This window comes from Equus quagga, chromosome 20 (genome assembly GCF_021613505.1).
Source record: "Equus quagga isolate Etosha38 chromosome 20, UCLA_HA_Equagga_1.0, whole genome shotgun sequence".
In the NCBI taxonomy this organism is placed as follows: domain Eukaryota; kingdom Metazoa; phylum Chordata; class Mammalia; order Perissodactyla; family Equidae; genus Equus; species Equus quagga.
The window spans coordinates 32,682,540-32,695,152 of record NC_060286.1 but is presented as its reverse complement, the minus strand read 5'-3'; the positions used below and the strand labels follow the sequence as shown (position 1 = coordinate 32,695,152).

The window sequence follows — 12,613 nt, the reverse complement described above, 5'->3', positions numbered from 1 at the left end:
TGTTCATCAACAGTAGAAAGACATTGTAGTCTGGGTTCCTCAGAAAGCAGAACCTGAAGCTAGAGCTTATGTTTATCACGTTCCTAAGGAGCATAATCCTGGGGAAGCAGGAGTATGCAGGGAAAGAGGGAGAGCAGAGGGTGTGCTACTGGGTTGCCACCTTTTGTCATCAATGCAACTCATCGCTTGAGTCCGTGAGACCAACTCCTCTGACTGAGCAGACCCTAAGTTTGCAGGGATAGAATCATGAATTCCGTAAGTGGGTCATGTACCCATGGAATCTAGGTATGGGGCACCCAGGACCAAGAGATCAGCCTTTGGTTCGGCACAATCCTCAAGACCAGGGCTCCACTGAGCCCCCCTCAGTGAGGCTGTAGGCTTGAGTTAAGGAAAAAGCATTGGTGCAACAGACATAGGTGATATACACCTTATCCATGTAATTTACTCATGCCTTCTGGACCTCCTAGGGTTAATTCTGAGTGTGTCATGTCCATAGTGCATTGGATTGCTGCTGTGGCTTTATAAATCAGTGCATCTGCTGATCCTGGTGCACGATGCACTGCTCTCGGTAGGGCTTGTTTAGGCACTCAGCATCTGCTAGGACTCAGTAGCATCCCAGGAGCTCTTTTTCAGAGACTTGTTCTCTGCCGCAGAAGGCATGACCTTGCACCAGAATCCTTCAGGTCTACTCTGTGACTCTTCAGCTGGAGTTGCCACAGACTCTACACAGCATTCTTTTACAGATATTCCTAGCACAATCGGGTCTATAAATCCTATGGCCTAAGTAGCAGGACAGCTTGTATTACAGCTCGGACTTGCAGCAAAACCCTCTTTTACTCTGGGCACTACTTGAAAGTGGTAGCCTTCCAAGTCACTTGATAAATGGATTGGAGCAGTGTTCTCAGATGCAATAGATGCTGCTACCAAGTTCCAAAGAAACTCACTAAGTCTTGTGCCTCTTTCTTAGTGGTTCAAGGTCCACCACTTTGTCTTTCAGAGGGGAAAGTCTCTGTGCCTCTGACCATTGGAGCTCTAAATCTTTACCAACGTGACAATCCCCTGAATATTTGTGAGTTTATCTCCCACCCTCTGGCATTCATGTGGCTTATAGGGCATTTAGGATACCTGCTAGTTCCTGCTCACCAGGTCTCATTTAATGAAGACATCGATATAGAGAGCCAGCATGAGGTTCTTTAGAATGTCAAGATGATCACGGTCCCCACAGACTATATCATAACGGAGCAGAAGAGTTAGCATAGCTCTCCAGCAAGACAGTGAATGCTGTCCTTGCCACGTAAAGAGTTACTGCTTTGATCTTTCCTGTAGAGGGCAATCAGGAAGAATCCATTGACCAGATTAGTAGTTGCTCATCAATGCCAGAGCCATATTAACTTGTTCCACATTCAGCATGGCAGCCAGTCCCTGCTGGTCCATTTTAGCCAGGGCCTGCCCTTCCTTGATGTGTGCACTGTTCCCCATTCCCCTCCACTCCTCCTCCTCAGGGACTCTGCTCCTTAATAACATAACTGCATATAAGCTTTCGCTTCAGACTCTGCTTTCTGGAGAACCCAGGCTACGACAGTTGGTGCCAGCAGTGACTCAGAAAGCAGACCTTTAGGAAGGGGCTTTGAAGTTGCACAACTCACTGTTCTGACACCCCACTTTTCACTGGGAATGGGGTCCCTATTGCCATCCAACCAGAGGAAGAGGAGGGAGGGAAACACAGAGCGAGGCCAGGATGGAGAGTTACTTGGCTGGCCACGGCTGCTACCAAGCACAGTGGATGGCTGGCTCTTGTTACTTTTATTTCATAGAAGAAACGGTGGTCTAAGAGAAGTGAGTTAATTTTCCCTACCTGGTTAGTAAAAAGCAGTTGTTTCAAGCCGGGCCTGTCTGACTCTAAAGCTTATCTCTCCCCTTCGGTACCTTGCATCTTCTCTCTGGACTATTGATTACAGAAAGCCTAGTTTCACATCCTAGAAAGGTTACACCCTAGGATGGGCATTTTAAGGAGACCAAGTAGCTTGTGCCAAGTCAGGGAGACCTAAGAATTGTTGGTTCCAAGTGTGGCATTGGGAGATGGGAACTCAGAGGCGGAGGCGGAAAGGGCCGGCAAGTCAGAGCTTGAAAGGTGCCTGGTAAGTGTTGGGAAGGCAGTGAAGGAGTTGGAAAAGGAGAATGTTGGGATAAGATTTAGGTTGTGTAAGTACTACTCTGTGTCTGCCTGAAGGATGAAGGAGGGAAGAGTTCAGACGGGGCAGGAGCGGCCCTGGGGTCCGTTGGAGGCGGCTGCACTGCATCCTGGGCAGTTATCGCACCCGTGGGGTAGTCCAGTCACGTCGACCTGTAGCCTTCCTTCCACACCAAGGATTTAGGGAGGTTTGGGGGTTTAAAGTTGTTTTGTCTTTGTTCTTCAGATGTCCTAGCGTTTCCCTCCTTAGAACAAGTATCTTCCTGTTAGGTTGCTCCAAATTAGAAACTGAGGTTTTTTTCTCCTTCTATTTTCAGACTCTCCATTCTCAAGAGTATTGTTTTTATTCTGGCAGGCACAGCTTTCTTTTTCAGCAAGTCCACATTCACCCAAAGCCTGCTGGTCTCTGGTGACCTCAGAGGGGTCCAGTTCTCCTCTCTGTCTGAGTCTCATTCCTCCATCCTCCGTCCTTCTTACTCAGGTTTTGTTGACTGCCTACCTTCTTGTATCTCCTGGTTTTCCTTTCTATGTTATTTTTATTATCCTGTCTTGGAATTTCCATCTTTTCTGAGAGCCAGTGTGTAAGAGCTGCTTCACCACTTGCCATTATGAGAGCGAGCCTGCTTGTCAGACAAATGGTTGGAAGAGCAAAGTGGCATGTTCCTTCTAGATCACTGGGCCGCCTCCGTAGCTTCCATACCCCCTAGTGAGGGCTGGGGTTGAGACTGTCCTCTATGTGTCTCTTCCTAATTAACAGCCATGTAAGCAGGCTCCCGCTGCCACTTCCCCCCTCTTCTCATACCAAGTGGTGCTTCTCTGTGGTCTGTGCACAGACACAATCACGTCATTAACACCAGCCAGTCCACCACTGGTTACAGCTCGCCTTCCGCCTCTGCAAGCCTGTCACTCGCTCAGTGAGCAGAGAGAAAACCGTCCAAGGATTTTAAAGGGTCACTTTTCAAAAATCCAGTCTCTGCTACAAAGACAACCTTACCTTTTCAGTTCTGCTCTTGACTTTTTAAAGGGCAAAAACCCTAAACATCAATTTTCAAACACATGGCTACAATGAAATAAAGTGACTGTAGAGAATTCATTGCATTTAACACTATAATGAGAAAAATAAAATAAAAATGGAGGTAATTACAAGCAAAATAAGAAGGCCTAAATAAAAATCTTTTAACATGCTTAACCAGCGTTAATATCCTAAGGAAAGGATGTGTGGAATTGGATAGAAAAAAATAGTTAAGAGATTCTGCTGTTCTCAACTTTCTGTTAACATTAATACCATCTTTCCTCAAGCAGTTGGATTATCCCTTTTTTATTCTTCTTGTTCTGAATATAGTTATAAAAATGGTTTTAAATCATGATATCATAATAAGCCAGTCCTCTTTATTTACAAGTCTTTGAAATGTGTTAGTTGTTTCAGTGATGGAAGTCATGTAATCTTTTAAACCCAGTAATGCTAGTTGTAATATTTGATAAATTATGCTGATGAAGGTGGTGATAAAATTACTAGAGTGGCTTTGACAGTGATTTTGGCAGACTTTCTATTTTGTTCCTTTTTTTCTTGATAGTATACAATGTTGTCAGGGCAAGTTCCATTCCAATCTCATGACAAAAGTTTGACATGTACCAGTGCAGTGGAAATCATGAAGAAAATTAAAAAGGGAGATTTCTCCTTTGAAGGAGAAGCCTGGAGGAATGTATCCCAAGAGGCTAAAGATTTGATCCAAGGTAAGAATCGAATGAAACTTTATGTTCTGTGTGGTGTGTAGTGATTGAAGTGACATCAGACCTGTTACACATATACTTGTCTGTTAATTGCTCAAGGAAGCCGTGTGTGTTCTAAAAGGTTTCCAGGTGACTCTGGTCGGCCTTCTTTTCCTCTTATTGGAAGACTGTCTCTTAGTAATCTTCTCTGCAGTCATGGCGTGAACTTGCACTTGGACCCACCAGCATCTCAGTCCACCACCTCCAAAATGAACCCGTACTTTTCTTTCCCCAAAACATGTGCCTCCTCCATCTCCCCTCTTCTGGACAGTGGCACTGCCGAGAAGCCGCATCACCAAACAGACATGCAGACATCGTCCTAGATACCTGCACCTTCCTCACCTTCCACAGCCAGTCACAGCCCTGCAGGGTCAGCATCCCTCCTGGCCCTCCTCTCTTCCCCACTCTCGTGGCCATTGCCTTAGTTCTTGTCATCATTTCCCTCATAAAATCCTACAACATCCTTCCACATCCATCCTTTACTTTGTGGTGACTTCTACGAAGTTGCTTCCTCTGACTTAACCTGTCCATCATCAATTGGGAAAGTGACCTTCTAATAGCCAAATGTGATCATGCCTCTTTTCTGTTAAAAAATCCTTCTGAGAATCCCTGTTAGCTTCAGGTCAGACTCCAGAGTGGAGCATTCCAAATTCAAAGCCCTTCGTGACCTGGGCCTGCCTGCCTCCACTTCCTGTCACCCTCACTCTGCCATCGTAGGGCGCTTGAATTCCTCAAATGTGCCGAGCTTTTGGCCTCCTGCACGCCTTTGCGGTGCTCTTGTGAATCTCTGGGGCACCCTCTTCATCAAGCCCTCTTCTGCGCATCCTCCAGGGCCCACCTTCTGGTAGCTTCCAGGGTGCCCACCCTCCCTAGGTGAGCCCTTCCCCTGCGCCTGCTAACACACGTTCATGTGGATTTTTCTGTTGTGCTTGTCCCCGAGGTCATAATAGCTGGGTTCTGTCGATGTCTTTGGCTCCGTCTCTGTATCTCTAGTGCCTTGCTGCACTCCCTGACTTGGAGAAGGTGATTGTACATAAGGAAGCATATCCAGATAACTCTGTGTTCATCTGGGGTTTACCCAGTCACGGGGGAGTCTTTGTTTTGGGCAGTTATTTTCTCCTGATTGAACAGCCAGGTAGCCTGTAGCCTCCTAGCACTGGGCTATTGTGAGCTTTACCATCAGCATCCGGTATTTACTAGGGGATTTAAATATATATGAAAATATAATTATCTTTGTAGGAGGTTGAAGGCTCCTGGGAACCATGGTGTCCTGTGAACATAACTGAGACTTATGTCTGAGGGTGATTTGAAACTATGTTTGAAATGACAAATCATAAAATAAAAATACCTTATTTGTTCCCACAGGTCTTCTCACAGTTGATCCAAATAAAAGGCTTAAAATGTCTGGCTTAAGATACAATGAATGGCTTCAAGATGGCAGTCAGCTGTCCTCAAATCCTCTGATGACTCCAGACATTCTGGGATCTTCAGGAGCTGCTGTGCATACCTGTGTGAAAGCAACGTTCCATGTAAGGCTCTGTGCTCTGCACATGTGGGGCAGTGTGGAAAGGAATCAGATGTTCTGACTAGAACCTCAGAGGCACACTCATAGCAATACCTTTAAAATAATGTGTTCTTTAAATTTTAGGTATGTTTTTGTAAATCCCTTCATGATATAAACACGTATGATATAAACAGAAAGTGCATGTGGGACCAGAGTCACTACTAACCCACAAAATACTTTCTTGACATTTAGAATGAGTTTGTGAGATGAGGAAGTAGTCTCTATGTCAACTATTTGAATAGTTGAAGATTTTCAGCAGGTAACAATGTGCGTAATATTAGAACTTTTTTCTCTCACGTGAGCTAAATAATTTTCTTTAGAAGCTGTCAATAAACATTAGGAACTAAGGCACATGTGAAAGTTCATCCACTCCACAACTGTTTTGTGCATAACACGTCCTAGAGACTGTGAAGGAAAAGAAGTCAGTTAATTGGTATTAGGTATAGATTGTATATTTGAAAGGCTAAGACTACAGAGCAGTAACTGTAAATTCTGCAATTGGTCCCAAGCAGATGCAAATACATTAAGATAATTGTATAAGGAATAGATTTGTTTGGGAGAAATAAGATTCCCTCTGAAGGGATTGTGTTGAGAAAGAAGGGATAGCATTTCCTCATCGGCTGCAGAAATGGATTAAAAAGTTAATGAACTAGAGTATGTTGAGGTGTGAAGAGATTAACTGCAAGAATTTGCAGCAGATGATCCAGATTTCTCAGTGACATGTGATGCAAGGGTCTCAGGGGTAAGCACAGTGATGCCTAAGCTTGAGGCAGGCTGCTGGGAAGAGGAAGCCAGGCAGAGGTTTGCAGAGCTCAGCTGCCGTGTCCAAGATACACCCAAGTTACACTGACTTGGAATCAGAGAGCATAATGGATCGAGTCTGCTCTGTGTTGGGACTTTGTGGTCAGAATTTTAAATCTCAGACACAGAACTAGTAAAAGTAACAGGATGGGAGGGTTGGTTTAGATTGCTAATATTCTTTAGAAATTTCTAGTCAGTCAATGTTTCTTGGATTTTTTTTTTTTTTTTTAGAGTTAGTGCTAACTTCTTCAAAAGATTTGTTAGAATCATGACTCCTGGACAGCCTAGCTGGTTTGATTTAAACAGAGCCCTCAGAAATCTTTTCCCATGAACTTCTGTACCCTGCCAGGAGGTTTGGATATGATGGTTTTAAGGACATCATTTCCAAAACAACTTGGAGCCGTAGTTGCCAACCAAAGGTTGTCTTATGCTCTAAGTCATAACTGCCAGGAAATCTTCAGTCCTTTCACCTTCACTGTGTTTCCCTTTCTTTCTCCCCTAGGCCTTTAACAAGTACAAGAGAGAGGGGTTTTGCCTTCAGAATGTCGATAAGGCGCCTTTGGCGAAGAGAAGGAAAATGAAAAAGACCAGCACCAGCACGGAGACGCGCAGCAGCTCAAGTGAAAGTTCTCATTCCTCTTCCTCTCATTCTCACGGCAAAACTACACCTACAAAGACACTGCAGCCCAGCAATCCTGCCGACGGCAATAACCCAGAGACCCTCTTCCAGTTCTCCGACTGAATGGCGCAGGAATGGTAGGAATGTAACCGATGACCCATCGCTCCTTTCCTTCCCTCAGCATATGCCTGGGGCGGTGTTTTGTGCTTTTAAAAATGTGTCCCGTTGGTCTCATTGGAATCTGCCTCTTAGGGAATTTTTTCAGGAAAACCCAATTGGTTATCCTTGTCCCAAAGCACTGGACAGAGAACGTTACTGTGAATAGAGCAACGTTAGACTGTTTCACAACCTAGCATGGTGCCAACAGGGCTATTCTTGAAAGAGCAGAGGTGTCTGTGAATTTAATTAGGGACCGGTCGGATCTGAGCTGCTTATGAAGCAAGTCACAGGTTTTTCAGACTCCTGCCAAGAAGAGTTATTCAGACTGTGATGATGACACCTTTTGCTTTGCCTCGTGGACAATGTGGGTTTTTAAGAGATTTGCACCCTTTGAACAGTGATTTATCAGAGAAAAAGGTCTGACTGTTTTCAAAAAGATTCTGTAATGAATTTTACGTGTGGCATATACTTATTTCTTGAGAGAAGATTTTAACTTATTGTTTTTATTTTATGGTTACATATGATGATAACTTGCTATTATTAATCTTTTTCTAAAAAGTAAAAAAAAAAAGATATAAGAACTTCAGGTCCCATGCTCTGTGTTTGGGACCCATCTGAGATGCATGCTAAGCTACATATGTTTTTAATTTTGCACTGCTCTTTCCTGGCAATCTGTTTTAATGGTCGTTGCAGAATGTTAAGGTACATGTCTCTGTTTTAAGTAATATTGCACTTTATAAAAGAATATGAATAAAGCAAATTATTTTATAAAGTGCACTGTTTAAAGCATATGTACTGTATTTTTGCCATTTTTTCCTTTATCTACTTTAATTTATCCTCACATCCCCCTTCTACTCTGTATGCAACAAGTAGAATGGGCCGTGTTGTATCACATAATCATTAGCCACTTAGGCACGGATGTGAGGAAAACCTAAAGGGAATTTCTCTTAAACACTGTGCTTCATATTTGTACACTGTGTTGTGCTAGGGCGAGGCATTTCCTCCTGTAGTTGGATATTATGTACATAATATTTTAGAATCGTAACTATGACTTGTTTTGAAATTTTTCTGTTAAATTTTAAATCCAGAAAGCATATTTTATAAACTTATGCAGAGCATTTTTATTGCTCAAAAGTTCTGAATTCATACAGAAAATAAGTGCAATGTGATGAGGACATTTCACTGCAAGATTGCTGCATTTTGAAATACGATTAATTCATTCCCTATGCAAAAAAATGAAGTGATAGGATTTGTATGCTATATTTTCTTTTAAAGCCATCACATGAAATGTCAGGGCTGAGAAAAGTAATCTTTGCTATGTTTACAGGAATCGTGCTTAAAAAGAAAATGCCCAATCTGTTTATTTTTTAGTTTTTTGTTAATGATAACCTTGTGAGCATTAGTTTGGAATTTGGGCATGATATTTATTTATTCCTTTCTTGAGATAACAGCAGCATTAATTTCAACAAGTTATGAATACTAAAAATATTGCACTCTATGTAATAGTATATTTATTACTAAATCAATGTATATATTAATAGCACAGGCAACAAAAATGGCAAATATTAAAATATTTTCAAAATATTGTATTATTCTGTTCACATTTTTGTCCATAATGGTTGTTAGAAATAACTTTTTATACTTATCAAAGTGGGCCAAATGGCTACATAACTCTCACTGAGTCAGTGAACGTTTTGTATTTCCAGTCTTCACTATTTCTAGTAATGATGAGAAATCTTCGTGAATTATTACCAAACAATAGCTAATTCACAAAATGTGATTCCGTCAGGCACAGAGTTATAATAATCAAGAAAATGTCCGTTTAGGTCTATAGTTATGTTGAATATATTTGGAAGTAAGTTAGCTCTTCACGTCATCTTTAAAACCATGCACACTAGTAGGAGATGCTAGTTGTAACGTGTAAACTCAGGGGACCTTGTTGCTGATGGAAAATGACCCAGAAACATGGTCAGTATACCCTAATGGTTAATGATGGAATTGACTCACTGTGAATACTGGACATTGATGGGTCTCATTTTCATTTATTTTCCTTGCCTCTCCTGAAGGACTTGACAGAAAGTGAAATGGGTAAAAAGGCAGGCAGAGAAAGAGGAGGAAGGGAGGAGAAAGCTGATCCAGCAACTGATGAGCGTGCCTAGATAATCTAGAACGGGCTTTTGAGAAGTGCTCAGAAAACAGAGGTGTCCTCCTCAAACGTCTTCATCCTCAGGCTCCTTGTAAACGTCGGAAAGACAGCCTTTGATGCTAAGCTTGCAGCAGTTAAGTTGTGTGCCGGCTGTTAGTTTCCAGTGAAATTGCACTTTAAAATTCACAGAGCTTTCATTTAGTCGTCAAAAATAAACTAAAAACTACTTCATATGAAAATGTTAAACGAAAGGACTCGTTTGGTATTAGGAGTAAACAAGAAGTAGATCTAACAAAAACAAAGAACACATTAAATTCTCTTTGTAACATTAATTTTGGGAATTGAGCCAAATCACTCCTTTTCTTCTTCCCTTATTGATTTTATATTGTGTAGTTTTCAAACCATCGTCACTCCTGACTCATATAATATACTTTATAACCATATATGGCTACTTGAGAGGCAAGAATAAGAAAAGGAAATGACAGAGGAAAGGAATTTTGAAAGACCAGTTTCTTCTAATTATTGTGCCAGATCCTGTGGCTGAATGAATTAAATTAGCTATTTTGGAATTCATTAATTTTTCCACACCTCTATAAAATAATAAACCACTGAACCACTGGAACAGAAAATCAGCTCTCCTGACTTCATTTCAACATGCTTGTCTGTCTTGGAGTTGCAGCTTCATTTACCCATGAAAAACTGCCTTTTAATTTTTTTATGTTACTGCTGATTTCTTAAATAACTATGTAAATGGCTACATTTTAAATATAAGGTAAGTTATTTTAAAGCAGCCTAGTAGGATAGTGGTGACTATTTTTTTTTTTGATAAGAGAATTCATTTTGTATCCACTTTGGTTTTTTTTAAGTGTATTCTCCAGTACTTTATCAAAGTGTACAATTTGTTGTCTACTTGTTCACTTTGCCTCCATTTCAGACACCTTTTATTGTCAAATTTCTTAAGAACAGAGCATCTCAAAATGGTGAAAATTTCTAAATCATTGGCCCTCTATGTGCCTAAGACCCCCTGATTACTTTGGATATTCTCCCAATGGTCAGTAATAAGCCCATGATTTGGGTGTTCGTGTTATCACTTCTAATATTCTTTAAGATCCAAGTAAATAAGGTAAATTCTGATATGCCACCTACACTATGTCAAAATAAGTGTCTTATTGAGGAATTATTATAATATAATGAAGTATCTTAAAATTATATGACTTTTGGCTCCTCAAATGTGTTGCACCAAAACACCCCAATTTCTGGCCTTTAATTAGTTTGTATTTCCCATCTTCAACTGATACCTTTATCCGGCACTAAAATGAATGTGGCAGACTTTAATGAAATTTGGAATTCAAATGTGAGTTACTGTAAAACTCAAAGAATAGAAAAGTCATCATAAGGTAACAGAGGAAGTATGCATCAAATAAATATTTTAAACATAATCTACCCAAAGAAAATAGCTGCTACAGCAACATGAAGGTTTTAGTCACTGTCTTGTTAAGTAACTCCCAATTATGACATTCCTTAGACTATCTTCCTTGAGAGTAGTTATTTAAATTTCGTTTATTTGGGGGAAAGTGTATTTTCAAGGTGGCAACATTTTTCATCTTATGAACATTTGGTAATAAGTCTCATTTCAGTCCTCATCTTCAGCGTTTCTCACTTTTGAGCTTTCAAGATATTTCTTCTGAACTCTTTTCTTTGTATGCCCAGCTCCCTGCTACGTAATTAAGGAACTGATGCTTCCCTTCCCCGAGGCTGTTGTCCACCTTTTAGTTCATGAATTCATGAATGAAGCAGGTACAAGTATTTTATATTTTCCTGCTATTAGATTGAAAAGGAGTAACTAAGGTAGCTCCCAAATCTGTCTGTCTCGGCTTCCCCATGCTAGTGCAAAATAGGTCCTGTCTATTCAGCCACTTCCTTCCCATTAGTACTTCTGACCACTTCTGGTAAAAAGCTTGATGTTTTGTATTTCTAAGGAGGCTTGGATTAAAAGACACCGTTCTTGGAAGTTATTCGTCAGGCTTCATTTTCCTGGTTTGTTTCTGCTGGGCCAGGTGGAAGGGCGTTTTGTAGTGTTTTTCTAGTTAGAATGCTGCCAAGGTCACCATAAGGGGTCGAACACTTCAGATAGGTTGAGGTAGTGTTGAACACAGCAGCTTTTCTCCAGAACACAGGCAGCTGGGATAATCCTTAGCATTATGTTGCTCCCGTTATTCTTTTCCATTGCATAACATTTTTAATTTGTACAATTTCATAAAATTTGCCTCTTCGCTAAAAAAAATTTCAGTTTCATTCTTGTTCCTTCCCATATTGAGCAGCTTTTAGCTTTTCATGTATGATTTGAAATCCTCCTATATTAAAAAAAGAAGAAGAAAGCAGAAAGAACAAAAAAAGTCATGACTTAGAAAAGGAAATTTAAATTGTATGAACAGAATGCTATAGATTTATTTTCTGACATTTCTGTTTGTAGATAAATTGGAAAATCATTATTACTTTTGTTTTCTTCGCTTTAAGATCCAGTAAGATTGAAGAACTTGACATTCTTAAGTGCAGTTTTATTTTTAACTTTATGAGAGGCTGGTCGTGTAAAACGTGCACTGTGTTGTGGAATGGATGTGTGATGATTATCCTCATTGAAGACCTGTTGCTGTGGTAGACATTTGATTATTCATAGCAGTTTATTTTAAGTACCATAGTGCTATCCTTTTTGTTCAAATTATAAATTTTGGTAAAAGGAGAGATTAAATGTACAATAATTCACGTTCTTTTGATGGATAAGAGAGGAAATATAAAGGTGCTCGATCACATATAAAGTTAATGCTTGAGTGCTAAAGTTTTTAAAAACATCCCTAAAAACTTTACTGGCGTGATTCTTTAAAAAGAAGGGGAAATCACACATACACATACTTAGAGGAATTTTCAGAGGACTGGCATTTTAATATATAGGGGGTATACTGTTGTCTAAAATGGTATGTATCTTTAGGTATGGAACTGAAAACTTGTTGAAAATAACCTAACCTGCAATAGTCTATGTAACTATGTAAATTCTTCCACAGCTGGACATAAAGATAAGAATTTGTCTTACTAGAAGGTAAATGGAAGCTTAAAAAGATGAAAAATGTTGTTTTTCTTCTGTTCTGTGTGGACAATTAAGAGTCTAAGGACAGCCAAGCCACGACTCAGATGAGGGGCCCTCCTGTCCACGGCCATCTGTGCTGGCTTCGTCACCTGCAGCAGTGCCCTTCTTCCGTTGTTTTTCTGTTTTCCAGTTGTATGACCACGTTAACATATCCATACACTGATATTTCCCTCACTACATCTTAATGTATCCGTGTACTGATTAACATTTATAAATTATAA

At 40.4% G+C, this 12,613-nt stretch overlaps 1 protein-coding gene across 1 annotated transcript in view; it reads left to right on the top strand.

Moving 5' to 3' along the window:
• The window catches only part of RPS6KA5 (ribosomal protein S6 kinase A5), a 170,910-nt gene extending 162,241 nt beyond the window's left edge, over positions 1–8,669 (top strand). Inside the window, exons 15-17 of the mRNA XM_046647804.1 lie at positions 3,766–3,925; positions 5,327–5,490; positions 6,829–8,669. Of these exons, the coding sequence (XP_046503760.1) occupies positions 3,766–3,925; positions 5,327–5,490; positions 6,829–7,068 (564 nt within the window). The 3' untranslated portion in view covers positions 7,069–8,669. The remainder of the gene's footprint in view (positions 1–3,765; positions 3,926–5,326; positions 5,491–6,828) is intronic.
• Positions 8,670–12,613: the final 3,944 nt, after the last annotated feature.